The sequence below is a fragment of the Peromyscus maniculatus genome, chromosome 8, assembly GCF_049852395.1.
Source record: "Peromyscus maniculatus bairdii isolate BWxNUB_F1_BW_parent chromosome 8, HU_Pman_BW_mat_3.1, whole genome shotgun sequence".
Lineage (NCBI taxonomy): Eukaryota > Metazoa > Chordata > Mammalia > Rodentia > Cricetidae > Peromyscus > Peromyscus maniculatus.
The window spans coordinates 43,305,418-43,329,655 of NC_134859.1; the positions used below are offsets into that span (position 1 = coordinate 43,305,418).

General features: G+C 47.6%; 1 protein-coding gene across 2 annotated transcripts in view; it reads right to left on the bottom strand.

Annotated features, from left to right (window-relative positions):
* Obscn (obscurin, cytoskeletal calmodulin and titin-interacting RhoGEF) overlaps nucleotides 1–24,238 on the bottom strand; it is a 147,680-nt gene that overhangs the window by 93,946 nt on the left and 29,496 nt on the right. The window contains exons 12-17 of one of the 2 annotated variants that reach the window (XM_076542422.1): nucleotides 23,854–24,129; nucleotides 16,743–17,018; nucleotides 12,085–12,360; nucleotides 9,637–9,912; nucleotides 6,720–6,995; nucleotides 998–1,053 (exon numbers count right to left, since the gene is read on the bottom strand). In XM_076542422.1, coding sequence (XP_076398537.1) covers nucleotides 998–1,053; nucleotides 6,720–6,995; nucleotides 9,637–9,912; nucleotides 12,085–12,360; nucleotides 16,743–17,018; nucleotides 23,854–24,129 — 1,436 coding nt within the window. Of the gene's footprint in view, nucleotides 1–777; nucleotides 1,054–6,719; nucleotides 6,996–9,636; nucleotides 9,913–12,084; nucleotides 12,361–16,742; nucleotides 17,019–23,853; nucleotides 24,130–24,238 lie in introns of both variants that reach the window. The other variant, XM_076542423.1, reaches the window with a different exon arrangement.

Here is a 24,238-nt window from a genome sequence, read left to right on the forward strand (position 1 = left end):
GGGCTGGGGGAATCGAACTAGGGTCCTGAGGTTTGGTGGCAGGTTAACCTGCTGAGGCTTCCCACTAGCTCCCCCGGTTAAATGCTTCTCATAAAGGACAGTGACGTCAGCTCACAGATCTCTCAGCGGCCAGCAGGGGGAGACAGGGGCCTGAATTTCTAGGCAGTTCTGCGGATGTTGTGGAATATTGTCGAACAAGGGCTGCTTTCTTGACATAAGCTGTCATTGGTAGAGCGAGCTTCATAGTCCTTACAATTTCTAAATGTTCAAAACAAATTCTTAAGAGGTACAATCCATGTATAATGTTCTGGCTGAGGCGAAAGAAAAAACCAAAATTGCTGGGAAGAGAGGTCCAAAGCTCAGAGGTTCTCAGCCCAGGACCCTGCTGTTGGTCCTCTGTACAGGCCAAACACAGAGGGCTCCATGGGAAAAGCAGGGAGGGCTGTCCAGACTAAACCTTGGATGACCTGGAGCCCAAGCTGGAGGTGACTCTGAGTATGAATAGGAGGTCAAACTTCCCCTCGTCACATTCAGAGCCACTGAGAGCTCTGAAGGACAGAGTGCTCTCGGGTCCATGTGGGAGCACAGCCCAGAGCAGAGCAGCCTGGACACAGCATCCGGTCAAAAAGATGGACCCAAGCCACATCACGAAGGCTCCAGGAGGAACAAAAACATGACTGTGTAACACAAGCATGTAACACAGGAGCACAGAGTCAGTGTGGCCATGAGCCAGGCACTGAACCTCCCACAAGGTCAACTTCGTGTCTTAGCACCCACCTGGCACATCCAGACGGAAGGAGACCCTCTGTCCCCCGGCCTCACAGCTGTACTCCCCAGCATCCGCCTGGCCCGCCTGCTGCACCACCAGCCTCCTCTCACAGCCCGAGGCCTCCACTCGAACCTTCGAGCCAGAGCTCAGCTTCTTCCCTTCCTTGAACCAGGTCACCTCGGTCTGGGCCTGGGCCACCGTGCAGCTCAGTGTGGCCCTGGCCCCCACCTCTGCCTTCACCTCGCTGCGAGCCTGCTGCTCCTTGGCAAACACCACCTTGGGCTCTGGGGGACAGAGAGGGATGCACAGGGTCAGAGATGTAATCAATGAGGAAGGCCACATGGGTAGAAGTACTGGATGGCACACTTCTGCATAGGCTGTTCCAGGAGAGCTGCTGTGCCCGTTCCTAGGTGCATGCTGGAAAGGTCTGCAAGTCATGACATTTGTCTACTTGCCTCTCCCTGACAATGGAGGGTCTCCCACAGGACTGTGTTAGGGTGTGTTCTCACAAGGTCTCAGAGTCTTTAAGGTTCCACGCCCTGTCCCACGTTAATCATCATCAGCTGCTGCCTCTGAAGTGCAGCCTGGACCACATGTGGTCTTTACTGCCTGGTCCTGATGGTAACAGGACTCTGATCTTTCTGCTGCCTCTGAAGGGCAGCCTGGACCACATGTGGCCCTCACTGCCTGGTCCTGATGGTGGCAGGCCTCTGATCTTTCTAGCCACCTGTGCATAGCACTGTGGTGTCATAACTCAAGGTTCTCGCTCACCCCCAGGCACTGTTCACTGGATGGCAATACGCTGTGATTTTGGCAGAATGTGGGAGGTAACTATCCTCATCTTTTCACTGTGTCCTAAATCCTCTGATAAAAGTCCTTCTGAATCAGTGTGATTTGTTGCCATGTGGTCCAGTCTCCGCAGCTTGTATTTTGATGAGAAGACTTGCATTCCTGGAAGGAACTCTGTCCTCACCCTGCAGTCCTTAGAGCAATCCATGATGTCACCTTCAGTTTTCACCCATGATGTCACCTTCAGTTTTCACCCATGATGTCACCTTCAGCTTTCACACTGTCACCTTTTACCCTTTGCCTCTAACCCACCTGGAGCCGACTCATGTGATCTAAACTACTACTATTCTAATTATTCAGTATTTTCCATATACAGTTAAATGCTCAGCGTGCCATTCATGACGATGTTGTCCTTTCTACACACTCTGCACAGATGTGGAAAAACTAAGGGGGTGGCAGAGGGACAGCTGAGCCTGTGTTTATGCTTAACCCTCTTTGGTGGCTCGAATGAGAACGGCCCCCACAGGCTAATACATCTGAATGCTTGGTTCCCAGCCGGTGGAACTGTTTGAGAAGGATTGGGAGGTGTGGTCTTGCTGGAAGAGGTGTGTCACTGGGAGTGTCTCTGAGGTTTGAAAGGCCCCCAACAGGGCAAGTTTCAATATCTGTCTCCATCTTGCAGAAAACATACAAGCTCTCAACACTGTTCTAGTATCATGCCTGCCTACCTGCCGCCACGATGGTCATGGACTGATCCTCTGAAACTGTAAGCAATACCCAATTAAATGCTTTCTTTTATAAGTTATCACAGTCATAGTGTCTCTTCACAGCAATAGAAAAGTAACTAAGGCACCCTCCTTCTGCATGTGTATATATTATTACCTGTTAACCATCCTTGCATTGAGAATCTGTTGTCTCATTGTATTAAGCTGGATTAAATTTGGTCTAGAGGGTTTTTTTGTCTAACTCTAATTTATCTTAAAGTGATCAGACTATAAGTTACTATTGGGACCAGTAGGTAAGTGTTTTGATATGGTCAGACAAGACAGATGCCAGCTGAAAGCAATCCCTCTTCTCTGGCTGTAAACATAGCCTGCCCACACATAACCTGCCATGTTCTGGGGCAGAACTATCCATAAACTAGACTGCTGTCCAATTCTAGAACCACAAATAAATCTAAGAGCCACAAAACCAGATCTGCTGCAATCCTGTCATGTGTGTGGGGTTAGGAGGGTGTTGCCGGCATATGTATCTGGACACTACATGCATGCAGTACCCACAGATGCCAGAAGAGGGCATCTGGAGTTACAGCTGGCTGTGAGCTACCATGTGGGTGCTAGGAATTGAACTGAGTCCTCTGGAGGTGCAGCAAGGGCTCCCAACCACTGCGCCATCATCTCTCCAGTCCCTGCAGTTCTCTTATTAGAGACACACGATACCTCTGTGGCAGCCTTGTACCTAACACAGCAACTATTCACCACCAGCTCTGGTGTGCTGACTATAGCTAGCCTGAGAAATTCACTGTCATTTTGAAACCACCCCAGTGCTCAGATGGTGATGGGGACTGGACACCTGCAAAATCCATCTTATTTCTTTCCATCTGTGTGGAGCTTCCTGTCTCGTAAAATATGTTTAATAATCCAAACCCAGTCTCTCCACGTGTGATATCAGACTTGGTTTGATAAGTATGATACTCTTGAAGATACTTAAAGCTTTTAACCTCATTTTGCAAGAGGCCCGTTGTTAGTTTATAGTGAAGGGTGTTCTTTATATTGGTCTTTGTGTACAGGATTCTTTCTCAATTCTTCCTAAATCTATCCATTTATCTTTTGAATAAACCTTAACATCTGTGAGTCTGTCATGGTATTCTTTTCCTAACTTCTGTGCCTTTTGGGGGCTGTTCTTCTTAGTTCTGCCATAGGATTTGGTGACGACTGGCCTCTTTGTGCTGTTTCTGACCACAGAGCAGAGTACTGTAGTCTTTGATTCGCATGCAGTACTGCTGGCCAAGACAAGAAACAACCTGTTTAAAGAGAGTTGCTACAAGTTTTATGACATGACTGATGATAAATATTGTCAAACACTTCTTTTTAATGTACATTGCTGAGTTTTATCCTCTGTTTTGCCCTTGCTGAGATAATTTCACATTTTTGGTCAGTCAGATAAGGTGAGGCGGTATACTCATTTTGCAATATTCCAGACAGATGGCCCTGGGCTATCAATGTCCTCACGGAGTATGATCCTGTTGACATGCCCTGAGTTCAGCTCATTAGTATTGTGCTTCACAAATTGTCCTTGATACCCACAATAGATTGACCTAAAATATGAGTTCTTATCTTCTGGCCAGATTTTATTATGCTATGCTGTCTATATGAACAGAACTAAAGGTTTATCTCCTTTTTCTGTTCTCTAAGGGAATAGCTGTAAACACAGAACAAATGACCCCCAGAATGTCTGAAGGCCACTGCAGTCATCCTCCAGGGGCCTTGTGACTCGGGCTTTTGTGCTCTGACTAACCCACCTGACACTCACTTTGAGTGAGCCCTGAGTTCCTGGGCTAATTTTTAATACAGAAATTATTAAGCTAGCACTTAAGTCTATACCATCCCTTGCTTACATATTTTTAAGTGATCAGATTTTTTTTTATTGTGAGTGTGTGTAAACACATGCACACTCCAGTGTGTGTGTGTAGGTCAGAGGACAACTTTCAGTTCTCCCATCATGTGGGTTCTAGAGATTGAACTTAGTGTGCCAGCATTGGCAGCAGGTGGCTTTACCTGGGGAACCATCTCCCCTGCCCATAAAAGAAAAAACAATTATTTTGTTCCCGGGTGTGGTCACGGTTCCTGTTCTGTTTCTTGGGTGGGACAGTTGTCTTCAAATTGTGGTAGCGACCTGCGTGGCACCCCACTTTGTGTGTGCACACCTGTCTCCTCAGTGGCTGTTGGTGGCCTTTCAAATCTCCTTAACTTCCAACTCCCCAAAGTAAGACATCCACTCGGACTTTCACCAGACATGAATGTATTTGGATCTTCCATGGATTTCTATGCACTTCAACCTCCTTACTGTCCTCTAAAACACTAACAACTCTTCTCCACGTGTGTCTTAAGAACCCGTTTTAGCTTTGGAATTAGAAATAGACTTTTTGTGCTGTTTTAAGTCTGACAATTTCACCTTCCACTGGTGTTGTCAGGACAACAGACGATACAAAGAGATGCTTTCTACATCCTGACTTGGGTTTCTCACTACTGTTTTAACTGATCGTCATAACTGTGCATTACACAAATGTATGTTAGAATTCAGCTGCTGCCCAGGCCATCATACCTATGGCAGCAGCTTTCCCCTCTCAGAGACACAGACAGGCTCCCTACTGAGACACTGTCTGTAAGCCTCCAGCTGAGAGAGCCCAGGTGCAGAGTTTCTCACCTTGAGAAGTGAGTTTACATCACAGGGGATCTGCCCCCCACCCCACCCCCACCCCACCCCACCTCTGACCCAAGGCTGGAGAGATGGCTCAGCGATTAAGATCACTGACTGCTCTTCTAGATGTCCTGAGTTCTAACCATACGGTAGCTCACAACTATCGATAGTGGGATCTTATGCCTTCTTCTGGCATAACATTGTACATGCAGATAGAGCACTCATACATAAAATAAATAAATCTCTTTTTTTAAAAAAAGAAAGAAAGAAAACCTCTGACCCATCTCACGGTTCCTTTTTTTTCATTTTTAATAAATAATAAACTATAGAATACAATGTAGTGTTTCAATAACCTCTCTACATTGTTATCAAAACATGGTAATTAACATATTTGCTGCACCAAGTGTTTATTATTTATTTGCGAACATTTAAAATCCTCTTAGCTGTTTGGAAATGCATTAAACATTATGGTCAACTATCATCATCTTACTGTGCAATAAAGCACTGGAACTAATAATTACTTTCTAGAATGTTTGGTATGATTTATCCATAAGCCCTTGTACTAACACCCTTTTCTATGATAAATTGGTTTTTATGATTCTGTTTCAGAAAGACATTAAGACTATTCAAGATTTCTACTTCTTTTTGTGTCACTTTTTATACAACTTTCTAGAAAATAGCCAAGTGGTTTTATTTTTTTTATTTCATATTCTCTGAAAATGAAATGAAGTAAAGATACAAGATGTTTTTTTTCTTGTGTTGTTTTGTTTCATTTTGTTTTGTTGATATGTTTATTCATAAACCATTTCCTAGTGATAGAATTACTTTAAATGTTATCTAGTGACCCCCAGAGGTAGGAGAGGGCTCCTAAGTGAAAGAAGATGGATGCACATCTCAGATTTCTGTCTGATGAGTGGGGAAGGTGCAGAGAGATGAACTCCAGTCCGTGACATCAGCACTGACTGTGGACAGAGAACCCACTAGAGGAACTCACCCTACTAGGGGGAAAAAAACATAAGCTACTTCTTTCTCTTTTCCTAAATGACGCTCCAAGAAGAATACTGATACTGACTTGTTTTCTAACCTGCTTTTAGAAAATAAGACTTTCCCTGGGGAGAGCATTCTAATCCTGCAGCAGCACATCCACAGCCTTCTGCTCTTTCCTGACCACACACAGACACTGCCATGCAATGTGGACCTACATCTTAGTACACACAGAGACCTCTACATCTCAGAAATTAAGAAGGAGTACCCAAAACTACAATAAGCTAGCTTTTGTTGCAAGAAAATCCAATTATGATTAGGAGATCAAAATTTCCCTAGTTTTATTTAAGTTGAATAGAAATGCTTCTTGTGAACAAGAATGTTTGTGCTGGGTTAAGGCATGCAGGAGCGGCAGACACTTGGACATTCAGAGCCCAGAGAGACATATCTGGCTTACCCCAATCCTAAACAGCAGGAAGAGCCATGAATATCCCTGGGCACCAAAAAGCAACACAGAGAACCCCTGAGATGTTTTGGGGGTGATAAATGCTACCACATAAAAATAAGGACAGCTCCCCAGACTTAATAACATCCGTTTCTGCTCACACAGCCAAACCATATGTGTGAAAACAGAATGTTAATGATGGGAGAATTGCAGAGGGCAAGTTCCCTGCCGCAGCGCCAGGGCCCTTCAGATTATTAGTCAGTCTTAGCCTCTCATCCAAATGAGCACGTTTAGTGCCCTCAAACAACTGACCTGTGACGTCCAGACGGAAGGAGACCCTCTGTCCCCCGGCCTCACAGCTGTACTCCCCAGCATCCGCCTGGCCCGCCTGCTGCACCACCAGCCTCCTCTCACAGCCCGAGGCCTCCACTCGAACCTTCGAGCCAGAGCTCAGCTTCTTCCCGTCCTTGAACCAGGTCACCTCGGTCTGGGCCTGGGCCACCGTGCAGCTCAGTGTGGCACTGGCCCCCGCCTCTGCCTTCACCTCGCTGCGAGCCTGCTGCTCCTTGGCAAACACCACCTTGGGCTCTGGGGATAGACCAGGACACACATAGAAGGTCAGAAACACTGTCTAGATCAGGAAGGGCACGTGAGGAAAAGACTTGGATGAGACAGCTAGAAGGCAGAACGTCACCCAGCCTGTGCACACTGTGTTCAGGAAAAGCTCAGGGCCTCTCAACACAAAACCCCAGTTTATCCACATATCCTGTCACTGCTGCGGGGTCACTCGAGGGGAGACACGGTTACAGTCCTCCATGGAGAGGCTGAGGGGCATATCACATGCGCCTGTCCCACAGTGACAACAGAGAGTCTCCCCAGGACTTGGTAGGTGGTGCCTCACAGCGCTGAGAGTCCCGGAGGCTCCACGCCCTTTCCTGCTGATTTCTGTCAGCTGTGGCATCTGTGGCCCTCGGCTGTCTGTCTTACTGATGTTGTCAGCCATCGAGGTGTGTGTGTGTGTGTGTGTGTGTGTGTGTGTGTGTGTGTGTGTGTGTGTGTGTGTGTGTTCCTCTGCACAGCTGATGTTCAAGGAGACCCTACTCTTCATAGCACTGTATCTTCTTCATATTTATTTCAGGGGGTTCTTTACATATTAAACTCCTTATCCTCTTTCATTGTCTGACCTGTGGGTCTGATCCCAGTTACAGATAGTGAGATGTGGCTGGTACCCCAAAAGTTTATGTGTCAAAAGCTGGATCCTCATGTGGTAGTGCTGAGGTGGAGAACTTTTTTTTTGCTTTTTCGAGACAGGGTTTCTCTGTGTAGTTTTGGTGCCTGTCCTGGGTCTCGCTCTGTAGACCAGGCTGGTCTCGAACTCACAGAGATCTGCCTGGCTCTGCCTCCCGAGTGCTGGGATTAAGGGCGTGCACTACCACCGCTCGGCACCTTTTCATGTGTTTTATTGTCCCCAAAACTCTCATGAAGAGTCCCTTCTCCCTTCCTTGCTCTAAAAACCAGGGGAAAGGAGGAATGGGTTTACACACGGGTGCATTTCAGAGCTCAGTGCTTTGCTTTTTCCGTCTATTTCTAGCTCTACAGTGAGGGCCCGGATCTGGCTGCTATGCTGTACGGTAAACCTAGACAGGACCAGAGAAAAATGCTAGCGCTTCCTTTAAGAGTAAGGGATGCTGGGCTGGCTCAGTGAATAAAGCGCTTGCTCTGCAAACCAGACAACTGAATTTGATCCCAGGAACCCGCAGAAAGGGAAAAGGAGAGGACAGGTGCCATAAAATTGATCTCTGACACAGAGTGTGGCATGCGTGCCCACACACCCACACACAGGCAATAATAATTATAGTGATTAAAATACTTTAAATGTGTAACTTTCCCCTCCAAAGCTCTCAACCAGATCATAAAGTGCAGGTGCTCTGACCAACCCTGGAGAGACATCTGGGCCACCACAAGCCACAGGCCAGATGCATCCAGAGTCCACCACACAGCACGAGGGCCCTGGGCAGGTGTTCTGCAATGAACGTCTATGGGGAAGTGAGGAAATAGAGGTGGTTAAGGCCCTCAGTCTTCTGGTTCTGAGGGCTGTGTCTCCCTGACTGACAGCTAGGAATTCTGACGAAACTGGCCAGATCAATTACAAAAACAAAACAAAACAAAACCCCTACACTTCCCAGCCAATGACCTGTGCCTCAAGTCCACCTCCTTGTGACCTGTGTGTCCCTAAAGAGTCCTTTGGCCGAACATTTGTGTTAACCAGCACTCCCTCCAAGCTGCAAGCCTGCACAGTCCACTGAGGACAGTCTCCTATGTCAAGAACAAAATTCTGTGGGGAAAAAAAAGGGGGAAGCCAGGCATTGGTGGCACAAGCCTTTAATCCCAGCACTCGAGAGGCAGAGCCAGGTGGATCTCTGTGAGTTCGAGGCCAGCCTGGTCTACAGAGTGAGATGCAGGACAGGCACCAAAACTACACAGAGAAATCCTATTCTCGAAAAACTAAAAAAAAAAAAGGCAAGGTGGCAGGGGGATACACCAGCACATTTAAACTAACTTTAAATTTAAATGACTAACATTTAAACTTAGTCATAGATTAAGTAGATTCAAGGGCCCCAAGTCACACCCATAGCAACAGGGAATGTGCTCCTCTCCTGGTGCCTGCACCTGACTCTCCATTGTGCCTTGTATCACTGCTCTTACCGTAATCAATAAACTGACTAATTCTGCTTTTCTCTGACTGGTCCTGGATTCTCTTCTGTGGTGGATGTCAAGGACCTGGCTGCATCTCAGCAGAGGTCGCCAGCGATCTGAGCCTCCTCAGGTTGTTCAGGCTGCACGCCCCACAACATGGAGAGCATTTCCTAATGTAGTGACGGGAAGAGCACTCAAGCTGGAGGAGACCCTCTCTCTCCTCTCCTAGCTTCCCTGAGCTCAGCTGTAAAAAGGAAAGTGAGAAGCAGAAGGAGGGCCTGAAAGATGAGCTAGAAGGAGGGAAGAGCACGCACGGCCTGGGAAGACGCTCGGCAGTAAAGGATACGCAATCCTCTTGCAGAGGAGCCCAGCACCTAAACTGAGCTACTCACAGCGGCCTGTAACTCCAGCTCCAGGGCATCCAACGCCATCTCCTGGACTCATTAGTACCTGCACTCATGTGCACATACCCAAACACACATAGCCAGCCTCCACCACCTCCACACAAGGCTAACTTCGTGTCAGCACCCACCTGTGACGTCCAGACGGAAGGAGACCCTCTGTCCCCCGGCCTCACAGCTGTACTCCCCAGCATCCGCCTGGCCCGCCTGCTGCACCACCAGCCTCCTCTCACAGCCCGAGGCCTCCACTCGAACCTTCGAGCCAGAGCTCAGCTTCTTCCCATTCTTGAACCAGGTCACCTCGGTCTGGGCCTGGGCCACCGTGCAGCTCAGTGTGGCACTGGCCCCCGCCTCTGCCTTCACCTCCCTGCGAGCCTGCTGCTCCTTGGCAAACACCACCTTGGGCTCTGAGGATAGACAAGGGCACACCGGGTCAGAGACACTGTCTAGGTCAGGAAGGTCACAGGGAGAGAGCTGGCTTGGGCAATGGAGGATGGAACTTTCTCAGCCTTGATGTGGAGACTATGATCCTCATCACAGCGTGCAGCCTCCTGCCTCTGCTGGCTTCGCTCTGCCAACACCATGGCACTCAGAGCAGACGGCTCTTCGGGAAGATCACTCTTCCCACCCTCCCTGTCAGCCCTGATGTCAGTGCTATGCTGACCACATGATATGACCTACGGGTTTATCTCCTTTCTCTAGTCTCTAAAAAAAGTCTCCACGGTCGTGGAATAACTGGTCCCAGTACTATTTGATGCTTTCTCAACAAAATTATTTGAAGATTTGGTTGCTATTCCACTTATTTAAAGAACATAAGATTTATTGAATTTTTATGTCAGTTTTCACACAGCTTACTAGTAATCAGGCAAACTGTCACAACTTTTCAGATTTATTACCATAAAATATTTTATCATATACTCTTAAAATAACATTTCTGTTTGCAGGCAAAAGGATGGAACTAGAAAAAATCATCCTGAGTGAGGTAACCCAAACCCAGAAAGACAGTCATGGTATGCACTCACTCATAAGTGGATTCTAGATATAAAATAAAGAACAATCAGACCACAACCCATAGAACCATGGAGGCTATATATATAGCATGGAGGTCTCTAGGACAACTGTGGCTTATAATAAATTTCGGTTTTACTCAATTATTGAAAAAAATATCCAAATGAATGGAAACACATGAACTATGAACCAAAGGCTGAGGGGCCCCCAGCTGGATCAGGCCCTCTGAATAGGTGAGACAGTTGATTGGCTTGATCTGTTTGGGAGGCAACTAGGCAGTGGGACCAAGTCCTGTGCTCATTGCATGAGTTGGCTGTTTGAAACCTGGAGCTTATGCAGGGACACTTGGCTCAGTCTGGGAGGAAGGGACTGGACCTGCCTGGACTGAGTCTACCAGGTTGATCGCAGTCCTCGGGGGAGGATTTGCCCTGGAGGAGGTGGGAATGGGGGGTAGGCTGGGGATAAGGAGAGGGGGTGGGAGGGGGGAGAATAGGGGAACCCGTGGCTGATATGTAGAACTGAATGGTATTGTAAAATAAAATAAAATAAAATAAAATAAAATAAAATAAAATAAAATAAAATAAAATAAAATAAAATAAAATAAAATAAAATAAAATAAAATAAATAAACAGATAAATCAAGAAAAAAATAACATTTCTGCTGGGCAGTGGTGGCACATGCCTTTAATCTCAGTACTCAGGAGGCAGAGGCAGGCGCATCTCTAAGTTCAAGGCCAGCCTAGTCTACAAAGCGAGTTCCAGGACAGTCAGGACTGTTATATAGAGAAACCTTGTCTCAGAAAACCAAAAAAGAAAGAAAGAACGAAAAGAAGGAAGGAAGGAGGGAGGGAGGGAGGGAGGGAGGGAGGGAGGGAGGGAGGGAGGGAGGGAGAGGCCAATAATAACGATGATGGTGATGATATTCCCATGAAGACTCTATAGCTTGTTTCTCAATACCTAAACACAGACAGCTGTTACGTGGAAGTCTGGTGGCACACTGCTGTGGGTACTAGAGGTCATCTAGGATTGCAGCCCAACCTGTAAGTCCTCAAGGCTCCACCTGCACACAAGGCAAATGGCTGTCTGTCTCGGACTTCTCCCTCTGAGGACCCGGAGCCAGGCACTAACACTGATAGAAAAGTGGGCTGACTTGGCAAGAGACACCCCTCACCATTCCTGAGTCCAGAGCAGGAGCTCTGTGGGGACCCCTGAGGCACCTCTCCAAACTGAAAGCAAAGGTTAGTTGGTATTTGCTTTAAACCCTATTCTTCTGTGTAGGAGAGGAAGGAGGACTGAGATCACGCACCAGGTCTAGCCAGAGTCCCAGATTCCATACAAGACAAAGATGGTTCTGGGAACATGGGACTCTGAGTTACCCCATAGTAACACCACTCAAGGCTTACAAAATGGAGCCCTCTTCCAACTCTGTATTCCTCCCCAGCCCAGCTACAGGAAAGGAGGAAGGATGGGGAATGTGACAGATGAAGGCTAATGTAAAGGGCAAATATAAAAGGCTAATATAAAACGATAAATCAGTTCCCTCTCCACTATCTCATAAGGCCAAACAGGTACCTGGCACATCCAGACGGAAGGAGACCCTCTGTCCCCCGGCCTCACAGCTGTACTCCCCAGCATCCGCCTGGCCCGCCTGCTGCACCACCAGCCTCCTCTCACAGCCCGAGGCCTCCACTCGAACCTTCGAGCCAGAGCTCAGCTTCTTCCCATTCTTGAACCAGGTCACCTCGGTCTGGGCCTGGGCCACCGTGCAGCTCAGTGTGGCACTGGCCCCCGCCTCTGCCTTCACCTCGCTGCGAGCCTGCTGCTCCTTGGCAAACATCACCTTGGGCTCTGGAGACAAACAAGGACACACAGGGTCAGAGACACTGTCTAGGTCAGGACAGTGGGGGAAACCTGATGGTAGTGGGACCACTGGGAGGCAGAACATCGTCCAGACTCCACACGCACTCTGCCCAGAAGCCCCGGTGCACAGAACCAGATCTCTCTCTCTCTCTCTCTCTCTCTCTCTCTCTCTCTCTCTCTCTCTCTCTCTCTCTCTCACACACACACACACACACACACACACACACACACACACACACACACACACACATCCTGCCTCTGTTGTAAGAGCTACTCTGGAGACTGCCCCTTCAAAGGCCAATGCAGCGGCACTGTGGTGGAGATCTGAGGTTTTCAACCCCTGCATTTTCTCTTCAGTGGTTCATTGTTCCAGGATGATCCCGTGTATACCTGTATGGTCTGTCTTCAAATTTTAGGAGCTCTGTATGTACCCCATTTATACCTGCACTGTCTCTTCAGATTTTAGGAGCTCTGTATGTATTTGAGTACTGGAGTCTTAACGTATTGTAAATATTCTCCCCATCTGTGTGCTTCAATTTCTCACTTTTGTGTGTGTTTTCCGGGTAAATCAAGTATTTTCACGAAGCAACACATCTACTGTTTCTTTGTAGGCCATGTATCCATGTACTGGCTATGAAATCACCCATATGGCAATGCCCTGGCACACTCAGCTGTCAGTCATACTGGCTTTCTCTGAGGTTGTCACTCAATGCACTGTTGACTGCAATGAATGCTTTAGGCGAGACTTCCAGGGCTAACACATTTTCCAAATGTGGGGAAGGTGGTCCTATCTCTATGCGTCACACTCAGGAAAGAAGGGGCGGGGCCTACGATGGCCGCCAGCCAAGAGCTGGTACAGAAGCCATTTCATCCTGCTCTACTCTTCCATCGGCACATTCGGGCCCACCGTCCTTCTCATTGTCACTTATGATGAGGGTTGAGCCCACGAAGCAGATGCTCTCAGCTGCTTATCTTCAAGAGAACGCGAGGCCTTTGCAACCGGTTTGCTGGGCGTCATCACACTCAAAATCATTAAATATGTTTGGATTCTGACTTAGGAATGAAATTAAGTCCTCTGTGGTTTCTCCCGATGTTCATCACAGTCCTTCAAAAACTTTTGACCATTTCCTTACTGGGCTCCAAATGTCATTTCTTGGGCATCAGATTGGAAAACGGATGCTTCCGCAGTTGCTGTGAGTACTGTAGAATCCCACAAACCTTCGCAGCAGTGTGTGGATGCAGCCACGTCTCCTGTGTGCTGGGTTTCTGTGCAAGGCGATCCTTCCCAAGGCTCTTACCCCAATGCTTACCTTAGGGACTTTCTTAACTGGTGACTGGAAGTCCCACTCTGGCTGTCTTACCCTGGCTTTTCTTGTTGCCATTTCAAAGGTAAATCCCTCGCCTAAAGTGGGATGTTAGCTGCTATTTCCTGTAATTCTGGTTTTTATAGTTGGGGGGGTTGGTTTCTGTAAAGAATTCATGCTGAATTTATTGAAGATTTTTCAGGATATGAGATGATAATTGATTTTTTTATGATTAGTGTGTGTGTGTGTGTGTGTGTGTGTGTGTATGCATGTGTGTACCATGTCACGAGTGTGATCAGAGAGCAACTTGCAGGAGTTGGTTCTCTCTTCCCACCATGTGGGTCCCAGGAAACAGGTGTCCTCAGGCTTGGCAGAGACACCTTCATCCACTCAGCCATCTCACTAACCAGAGACAGCAAGTGTCATGAAATACTTTTATTCTGCACTGACTGAGCTGTCTGTGCATTTCCTTTTTGGTGCCCTGAGCTCCTGTCCTTGTGTCCAGCCAACGCCTCACGCCAGGCTTCCCTTTCCCCCCAGTCTTCAACTACTGCAGAGCATTTTTCTACCAGGCGTTCACTCTCCTGGCCTGGATGTGCACGTGGCCTTCTAGTTTTGCATATTTTCCCTGTAAGGTGTGTTTTCATATCACTTTGTTCCCATAAAATGATCCATCTTTCATCATCCTGTTTACCATGAGAACTTCTGTAAGTAAAGAACAGTTTGTTTCTAGAACTTCTGGAATGTTGTTCCTGCTGGATGCATGCCCTGCCCCCTAAAAAAAGGTTCTTAAACTCCTAAATGGAAATTCAGCTAAAGCTTACAGAGTTGTTTGAGTTTTCAATTTCTTTTTTCAGTTTTGACATGTCTTTCTAGGAATTAGCCAAATTGTCACAATTTGCCAGTTTTTTTTTATAAATATTTACCTTTATTTCACATGCATTTGGTGTTTTTGCCTGCATGTGTGGCCGTATGAAGGTGTTGGATCCCCTGGAACTGGAATTATAAACAGTTGTGAGCTGCCAAGTGGGTGCTGGAAATTGAACCCGGAATACCCAGATTCTCTGGAAGAGCAGCCAGTGCTCCTAACAGCTGAGCCATATCCCCAGCCCCCAATTTACAATTTTTTTTAACCATAAAATTAGTTGTCATAATCTCTTTAAATAATGTCTCACAAGGAAACAGCAGGGTGTTTTGTCAGTTGTCCGAGCTCATGATTGATGGTGTGATTGGCCCTCTGTATCACAGACTCAACAACAGCAATAGAAAGAAAATATGGAGGTGGAGCAGAACTGCATCTGTGGGGCCCACAGGCTTCCTTCTTGTCATTGGTCCCCAAATAATACAGATGCGCAACTGGCGGCACTGACGTTATCCTGAGCACAATCCCCAGGACATGAGCTGAGATGTACAGAGGAAAGGGTTCTGATGACTCTACAGTTAAAAGCACTGGCCGCTCTTGCGGAAGACTCGGGTTTGGATCCAGCAGCCACATGGTGACTCACAACTACCAGCTCCAGGGGATCTGATGCTTTCTTCTGAACTCCATGGGCACCAGGCACGCACATGGTACACATACATATAGGCGGGTAAAACCTCCATATACATGAAATAAATAAATATGGCGTGTTTTGAGGTGGGAGGGTATTGTTTTGTTTGTTTGTTTGTTTTTTAGTGTATAGATGGGCCTGGAGAGGTGACTCGGCAGTTAAGCTTGCTACTCTTCCAAAGGACCTGAGTTTGGGCAGCTCACAACCACCTGTAACTCCAGCTCCAGGGGATCTAGTGCCCACTTCTGGTCTCTGCAGGCACTGCACTCACACACACATTCTCTCTCTCTCTCTCTCTCTCTCTCTCTCTCTCTCTCTCTCTCTCTCTCTCACACACACACACACACACACACACACACACACACACACACACACACAAATTTTAAAAAGTGAAATACATCTTAAAAGAAGAAAATGTACAGAGCACGTGTGCTGGTTGGATGTGAACGCACCAACATTTTACATAAAGGACTGTCACATCTGAGGATTTTGTATCTGCACTGGGGTCCTGGAACTAAGTCTGAAGGACACCAAGGACACAACAGAAACCTACAGGCCAAAAGCAGAGAGGCAGCCTATAAGGACACAGCATTACGTGTCTGAACAAAACAAAACAAACAACAACAAAAAAAAATGCGTGTGTTTTCAGCCCTCTCCATGCACCCAGCCAGAGGCCCGGTGACTCCCGGTCCCCAGGGACATGCTGAGTTTTTTTTCATAGCACTCCGGTCAGTGGCAAATCACACAGCAACATGGCAGTCCACCACATCAACGCTTCTCCACACCAGCTTTGTACATCAGCTTCCAAGGGCTGATGATGAGAATGTTCTGGTGGAAAACAACAGGAACACAGGAAACGATTGAAAAGACCATTCCACCCTGACAAGTGCACATCGAAGCACATTGATCAGTCTCCGCTCTGTACCCGACACAAGCGCTGTGCAACCATCCACCAGCAGGCATTCTCCTACAGACAGGTGTGTAGGAGGCCAGCTTCCAAATCCCTGGGAAAGGAGTGAAGGGGATCACGAGAAACCAAAAGCTGAGAATACCAAGACAGTCTTGAGACAGTTACAGGTGTGACCAAGTATCTGGCCTGTGGCTTGTCCTTAGCCTGAGTTAGTGGGCAGCTCTGGCCGTGGAGAACCACGCACAGCTCTGGAAGAGAACCTGCAAGTATCCAGTGCCTCCATTCCAAGGAAGATCACTCTCCCAGGTGAAGGTCACAGGGTCACCTTACAACCAAGAACCAACTGATTCCAACAGAACCAACCAAAAGACACTGGACAGGCTCTTGGAACATACAGCTAAGGATCACCACATGGACACCATCAAGGTGTGTCAGAAGGGCCTGTGCCTGCCTGTTTCGCCTCACTGAGCACACAGATATAAGATGGCATATGGGAAGCCAGAAGATGAGTAATAGAGAAAGTGTAACAGGAAGGACCCAGTGGTCAGCCACACATCTGATCAGTCATCACCTCTACACAAGATAAACTGGCATCTCAGCACCCACCTGTGACGTCCAGACGGAAGGAGACCCTCTGTCCCCCGGCCTCACAGCTGTACTCCCCAGCATCCGCCTGGCCCGCCTGCTGCACCACCAGCCTCCTCTCACAGCCCGAGGCCTCCACTCGAACCTTCGAGCCAGAGCTCAGCTTCTTCCCTTCCTTGAACCAGGTCACCTCGGTCTGGGCCTGGGCCACCGTGCAGCTCAGTGTGGCACTGGCCCCCGCCTCTGCCTTCACCTCGCTGCGAGCCTGCTGCTCCTTGGCAAACACCACCTTGGGTTCTGGAGACAAGGAGGGGCACACGGTGAGAGATACAATATGTTACGTATTTCACAGACACTGATTCTCCAGGGTTCCATAAATTGTGTCCTTGGGGTCATGGACATCAGGTGTCCAGTGAGACGTTACACACATCTTCACAGATACAGTTTCTTTCGTCTCAGTGACTCAAGTGTACATTTGAAAGTTATCCTGACTCGAGAGCAATTTCAAGGCCAGAGGAAAGAGGCTGGGGTGTTCTAGCTCTCTACGTATGTTTACTGTCTCTGCCATGTTAGTGGCAGATCCCCTTGCTCAGTGATACATCCCAGAGCTGACACACTGTGTGCTCTGTGGACTATAGCCTCCAGTCTCTGCTGGTTTTATCCACACATAAAGCATACACAAGAGCCTGTTCTGCTCAGTGAACTTCAAATGTACCTCTCCCCATAGAACCCAAACCTATGAACAAAAAGAGCATCTCGGCTCCCTATCCACACTAACTGCCAACACACAGGCAGGCAGGCAGGCAGACAGACAGACACACAGACACAGACGCGCACACACACACACACACACACACAAACACACATGCACGCACACATACACACAGACATACACATAACACAAACACATATACATACACAAATGTGCACACGCATAGGCACACACACAGGCACACACACAGGTGTACCCACACAACACACACACACACACACACACACACACACACACATGGCCAATACTCTGATTTCTGTCACCACCAGTTACTTCTGCCTGGCCTCTGACTTCACACCCTTTAGGCCAGTTACATGCTCCATAGCGATGCTCTACTCAGTGACGGACCCCAAGATTACAATAACGGTCCCTTAAGGTAGTGTTGCCCAGCAATTTCACAGCTGTCTCCGTCTGTGTGACTGTCCTCTGTGGTACCCACACAATGGGAAAATCACCCAACAACAAATTCTTCATCATATTTATTATATTATATTCTGGTGGGTTTGGGTGCTTTCATTTGGCTTATCTAAAGGACCCATCCATGCTACATATCATTTGTTCATTTAAGCCAAGCATTGTGGAACACAACTTTTACATGGGAGGCAGAGGCAGGTGGAATTCTGTGAGTTCCAGGCCAGCTTGAACTACACGGTGAGTTCTGGGCCAGCCTGGACCACACAGTGAGTTCCGGGCCAGCCTGGACTACATAGTGAGGCCCTGTCTTTTAAAAAAAAAAAAGAAGCTTGTTCCTTCAAGCTGCTCCATAGGGTTGTGCTGCATAAACACCACAGTGGATGGCTTTTCTATTCCTTCTTACGGTTCATTGGGGTTGTTCACCTGGAGATACAATCAATAAAGCTGCTACAAACATGCTTGGGTGGCTCAATGGTTAGGAACTCAATCTACTCTTACAGAGGACTGGAGTTCAGTTCCTCGCGCCCACTGTGGTGGTTGATTGAGAATGGCCCCCATAGGACTGAAAACTTGGTCCCCAGTTGGTGGAAGGACTTGGGAAGGATTAGGAGGTGTGGCCTTGTTGGAGGAGGGGTGTAGCTCCCACATTCCCAGCGTGTCTCTCTCACTTTGCCTCCTGCTTGAAGATCAAGGGGTAAGCTCTGAGCTGCTCCAGCCAACATGCCGGCTGATTGCTGCCACACTACCCCACCATGATGGACCAATTAAATGTTTTCTTTTGTAAGTTTGTCTCGGTCATGGTGTTTTATCATAGCGGTAGAAAAGTAACTAGTACACCCATGTTGGGTGACTAACAACTGCCTGGAACTAGCTGTAAGGGATCCAACACCCTCCTCCCACCTCCTGGACCACCTGCACTCATATGCACAGACCCGTATACAGGCATATACATACACATAAACAAAAAGTTAAATGTCTTAAGGATATCCTTGGCTACATCTTTGGTGATGGAAATCAGCACAAAGGGCTCTCCAGCTTTCAGGGATATTGCACAATTAATAAGTTCTCCATCTCCACCCCCACTCCTGACATCATCCATGTTCTTAAACTATGTATGTTTCATCCATCTCTAGTGAAAACCTATGTCTTATAGCACCAACATCCATGATTCTGCTCATTTCTGCATCTGTAAGATGCTTTAATTTGATTTGTCCAGCCAGGCAGTGGGACGCACGCCAGCCTGGTCTACAGAGCAAGTTCCAAGACAGGCTCTAAAGCTACACAGAGAAACCCTGTCTCAAAAACAAAAAAAAAAAAAAAAAAAAAAAAAACCTAAATAAATAAATAAACTTGACTTGGCCTTAAATTGGAAAGGTCATTTAGTTACATTAAATTTTAAATGAATATTTAATTAAGGCAATTTACATAGGAAATGCTGTAATTTTTTTCCATTTGCACAAAACCTTCACAGGCGAATGTTATGTAAGGAAAACGCAACCCCAGGCTATGGGAGCACTCACTGATTTAGTCGTCACTTCCACAGCCCAGGTGAGCAGAGGGCCTCCTGAGGGGCCACAAGAGCTGGGGGGTCTGCAGTGAGCAGCGGAGGTCACACTTCGCCTCGTGGCTGGGGCACAAGCTAATACCATGAAGAGGAGGGTGCACCGGTCCATGAAATGAGGTTGGTATCAATGATGGCATGGCAGAGGAAGCAGGTGACCGAGCCTTGGTGGTGAGGGAAGACCTTGGTGTGCAGTGGTATTTAAGGGACACACAGCCAGAAAAGTAGGACACTGACGTTCCAGAGATCTGCACCCTTGCTAGGAACTGTGAGCAAGACAGTGGGAGCCTGAGCTGTGGCACAGAGAATGCCGGGGAAAGGTGTCTGTCACACCAGGCTACTCCCACCCCTGCTTTTCCATGCTAGATAGAGTCTGACAGTGAAACACAGACCTGAGAGTAGGCACAGGGTTTCTATAAGAAACAGGAGGTGGGAGGGTTCAAAATGTAAGCAAACAAACAGGAAAAAAAAATCAGTGAGGTGGCTGACATCTCCTATAGTCAGAAATCAAATGTATGAGGTCAAAACTCCAATGAACCAAGACAGTGTGGGGCTAGGGCCAACACTCTAGCACTTTGCCTTCTGTGGTTGATGAGTTGTGAAGCTGCCTAAGAGGTTACAAGGCTACCTGAGTCAGTGTGTGTTGCCAGAACAAAATGCCTGAGGCCGGTACTTCACCTAAATAAATCAATAAATACAACGGGTTTGTTCGGTTCATGAAAGGCTGAAGGAAACATCCCTGGCACCAGCTGTGCTCTAATGAGGACCCACGGAGGAGAGCAACACAGTGTCAGGAGAGTAAGGAAAGGGACACGAGAGGTGTCACACTCACTCAGGAGAACCCATTCTCATAGCGACCATTCCAGTAACACAAGACCTGGCCTGTTGCATTCAGCTACTTATGAAGCTAGACGCTCCATGGCTCCTACCTCCCATCCGGGCCACCCTGTAAATGTCTCACCATCTCAACCCAGTAGGAACCAAATGCCAGCACACGTGCCTATATGAGAAGCCAGCCATCCAAACCCGAGCAGAGGCCAGCAGAATCGCTCTGAGCTGACGGGTGGCTGCAGGGGTCCTCAGGGGACTTTGCCCAGGACTTGGATAAATAAGAGCCAGGCAACTCTGGTCAAGCTGTAGCAGGCCTGGAATGACTCCAATACTGAGTGTTCCCCACCTGCCCAGCTGTTGTGGAATATTTAACCCTGTAAAGGTGTGTTACATTTGTTTATGCTGCATTTGTTTAATTATGTAAAGATGTGTTGCATTTGTTTCACCTTGCCAGCCTAAGGCACCTGATTAGTTTAATAAAAAGCTGAACAGCCCATAGCTAGTCAGGAGAAAAGGTAGGTGGAGCTGGCAGGCAAAGAGAATAAATAGGAGGAGGAATCTAGAGAAGAGAGAAAAAAAGAGGAGAGGATGAAGGAGAAAAAGAGGGAGACTTCCAGGGAAGCAGGAAAAGAAAGGCATACAGAAAAAAGGTAAAAGGCCCTGAGGCAAAAGGTAAAGAGAAGCAGGCTAATTTAAGTTAAAAGAGCTAGCCAGAATCTAGCCTTGGCTAGGATGAGCATTCATAGCAAATAAAAAGTCTCCATGTCAAGCAGGGCGGTGATGGCATACACCTTTAATCCCAGCACTAGGAGGCAGAGCCAGGTGGATCTCTGTGATTTCAAGGCCAGCCTGGTCTACAGACTGAGATCCAGGATAGGCACCAAAACTACACAGAGAAACCCTGTCTCGGGGGGGGGGGGGGGGGGGGGGGGAGGGGGGGGGGGAATGTCTCCATGCCATGATTTGGGAGCTGGTTGGTGGTCCAAAAGAGAAAACCTGGTATACCCTAAATAAAGGGACTAGGGGATAGCATCATAATCAACAGTCTGAACATAAAATGTGTGGAAGTTGATTTTAAAAAATTATCTGGCACACCAGGACAGAAATGGATATGAGAAACCCCCAAGTGCAGAAATGGTGGGGTCTGGTGGGGATGGTAAGGTCATGGGCTCCACCCTCAAGAATAGCAACACCATTCATTAGAGATGTCAGACAAGGGCACGGTCCTAGAGGGACGGAAAAACCAATGTGGTGATGTTACCGAGGACGGAGCTCAGTGGCAGAGGATGGAATTAGGTTGAAAAGGGCCCTGGGTTCAACACCAAAATGTGTGTGTGTGTGTGTGTGTGTGTGTGTGTGTGTATGTGTGTGTGTGTGTTAAGTCAAACAGAAATTGTAAAGCTTAAAAATGCAACGATTGAAAGTAAACCTCCTTCCAGTAGTACTGGCAGACATTACATGTACTACAACATAAGATTAGTGAGTTGGAAGATGGATCAAAAGAAAATATCCAAACTAAAGCAGAGAGGAACGTGATTGAGCGGGAAGAAGCATGTGTATAACAACAAGTATAAGAACATGAAGCCGGGCGGTGGTGGCGCACGCCTTTAATCCCAGCACTCGGGAGGCAGAGCCAGGCGGATCTCTGTGAGTTCGAGGCCAGCCTGGGCTACAGAGTGAGTTCCAGGAAAGGCGCAAAGCTACACAGAGAAACCCTGTCTCAAAAAACCAAAAAAAAAAAAAAAGAACATGAAAGGGTCTACCAGAGTAACAGGGGTCCTTGCAGGGACAGATGGGACAGAAGAGCCAAAGACCAAGAATGCCCACAACAGAGGAGAGACATAAGCCCATAGGCCGAAGATGCTCTGGTCCCCCGATATCAGGCAAACCACACAAGGTCCTCACTGTAACACTACCGCCTTAATCAAGGTGTCGACTGCTAGAAGACACCGTGACCAGAAGCAATCTGGGGAGGAAAGGGTTGATTTCAGCTTACATGTCCAGATCACAGTCCATCAGGAAGGGAAGTCTGGGCAAAAACTTAGGGCAGGAAGCTAAGGCAGGAACTGATGCAGAGGCCACGGGGAAGGACTCTTCATGGCTTGCTCAGCCTGTTTTCTCTCTCTCTCTCTCTCTCTCTCTCTCTCTCTCTCTCTCTCTCTGTCTCCCTTTCTTTTTTTGTTTCTTTCTCCTTTCTTTTCTTCAACTGTGTAAAGGGTTTTCTTTCAATGTATAAAACTAGACAAAAGTTTTAAGGATTTTTTTTTAAGATTTATTTATTATGTATACAGCATGTATGCCTGCAGGCCAGAAGAGGGCACCAGATCTCATTACAGATGGTCAAGAGCCACCATGTGGTTGATGGGAATTGAACTCAGGACCTCTGGAAGAGCAGTCAGTGCTCTTAACCTCTGAGCCATCTCTCCAGCCCTAGACAAAATTATTCAGTGGATTTCACAAGTGATTCCTTCACTGTCCATTGAGGTCAAGTTCAAGATTTCTAAAAATATCCCTTTCTCAAAGAAAGATCTTTAATCAGTTGTGTTATCAGCATACGATTCTTTTATCGCTCTTTGAATTAAAGACACACACTCAGGACAACTTCAAAGTCCCCACCAGAGGATCTCTGGCGGTTTATTCAAACAATTCACTTGAGGAACCATTTTAAATAGATCTGCCTCTCACTTGCTGACACCCCACTTCTCCTAAGAGGGAGTTAATGTCGTATTCATCCCTAACATGCCCAGAATGCTAATCTGTGTGTAGGACATGCCAGTTCGACACTGCAACAAGCATCCAGCCACAGGGATCGTCAACTCCAACCTCATGTTCAGGCTTCATTACCACCACAACCGGCCCTGGGAGCTGTCCTGTGTGTCAAAACTCAAACTCAACCATCAGTTCTGGGTTGCAAAAGAGGATTTACTTGTGCACCTGTTTTCCATGCCAGCCTGCTTTCTTACACACCCCGGGACCACTCGCCCAGGAGTGGTACTGCACACAGTGAGCTGGGTCCTCCCACATCAATCACTAACTAAGAAACTGCTCCACAGACCTGCATGCAGGCCAGTCGTGTGGGGACATTTTCTCAACTGAGAGTCCTTCTGCCCAAATGACTCTGGCTTAGGTCAAGCTGACACAAAACCAACCAGCGCAACTGCCAAAAATCAATATTTTCAAACAAACAGAAGTTTCGAAAATCCACACACCAGGAGACGCACAACAGCAGACACCGGGGGGCAGAGGTCTTCAGGGGGAAAGGAACCCTAACCCAAACCCTGGCTCTGCAACTGTCTGGCTAAGCAAATCAAAGCTCCTCCGTGCCCATCTTAAAATGGGAATAGTCAGGATTCTTCCTCATAAAACTGTCAGGAAGTTCAATATCTTTTAAAAATAAGATGCACTTCACAAAATCAAGGCACCCGAATGTGATCAGCAATTGCCAGCAATGACTATAGGCGAAGCTGAGAAAATAGGTCACAAGGCAGTGTCTCATCCTAATGCCTAATATGCACACTACAGAACATTTTTTAAAAAGAAAAAAGAAAACCCACCTGTGACGTCCAGACGGAAGGAGACCCTCTGTTCCCCAGCCTCACAGCTGTACTCCCCAGCATCCGCCTGGCCCGCCTGCTGCACCACCAGCCTCCTCTCACAGCCCGAGGCCTCCACTCGAACCTTAGAGCCAGAGCTCAGCTTCTTCCCATTCTTGAACCAGGTCACCTCGGTCTGGGCCTGGGCCACCGTGCAGCTCAGTGTGGCACTGGCCCCCGCCTCTGCCTTCACCTCACTGCGTGTCTGCTGCTCCTTGGCAAACACCACCTTGGGCTCTGGGGATAGACAGTAAGACAAAATCAGAAACTGTTTGAGTCATGAAAGTCACATGGAGAAAGGGCCTGGGTGAGGCTGCTGGGGAGGGTGGGGGCAGGATGAACACCC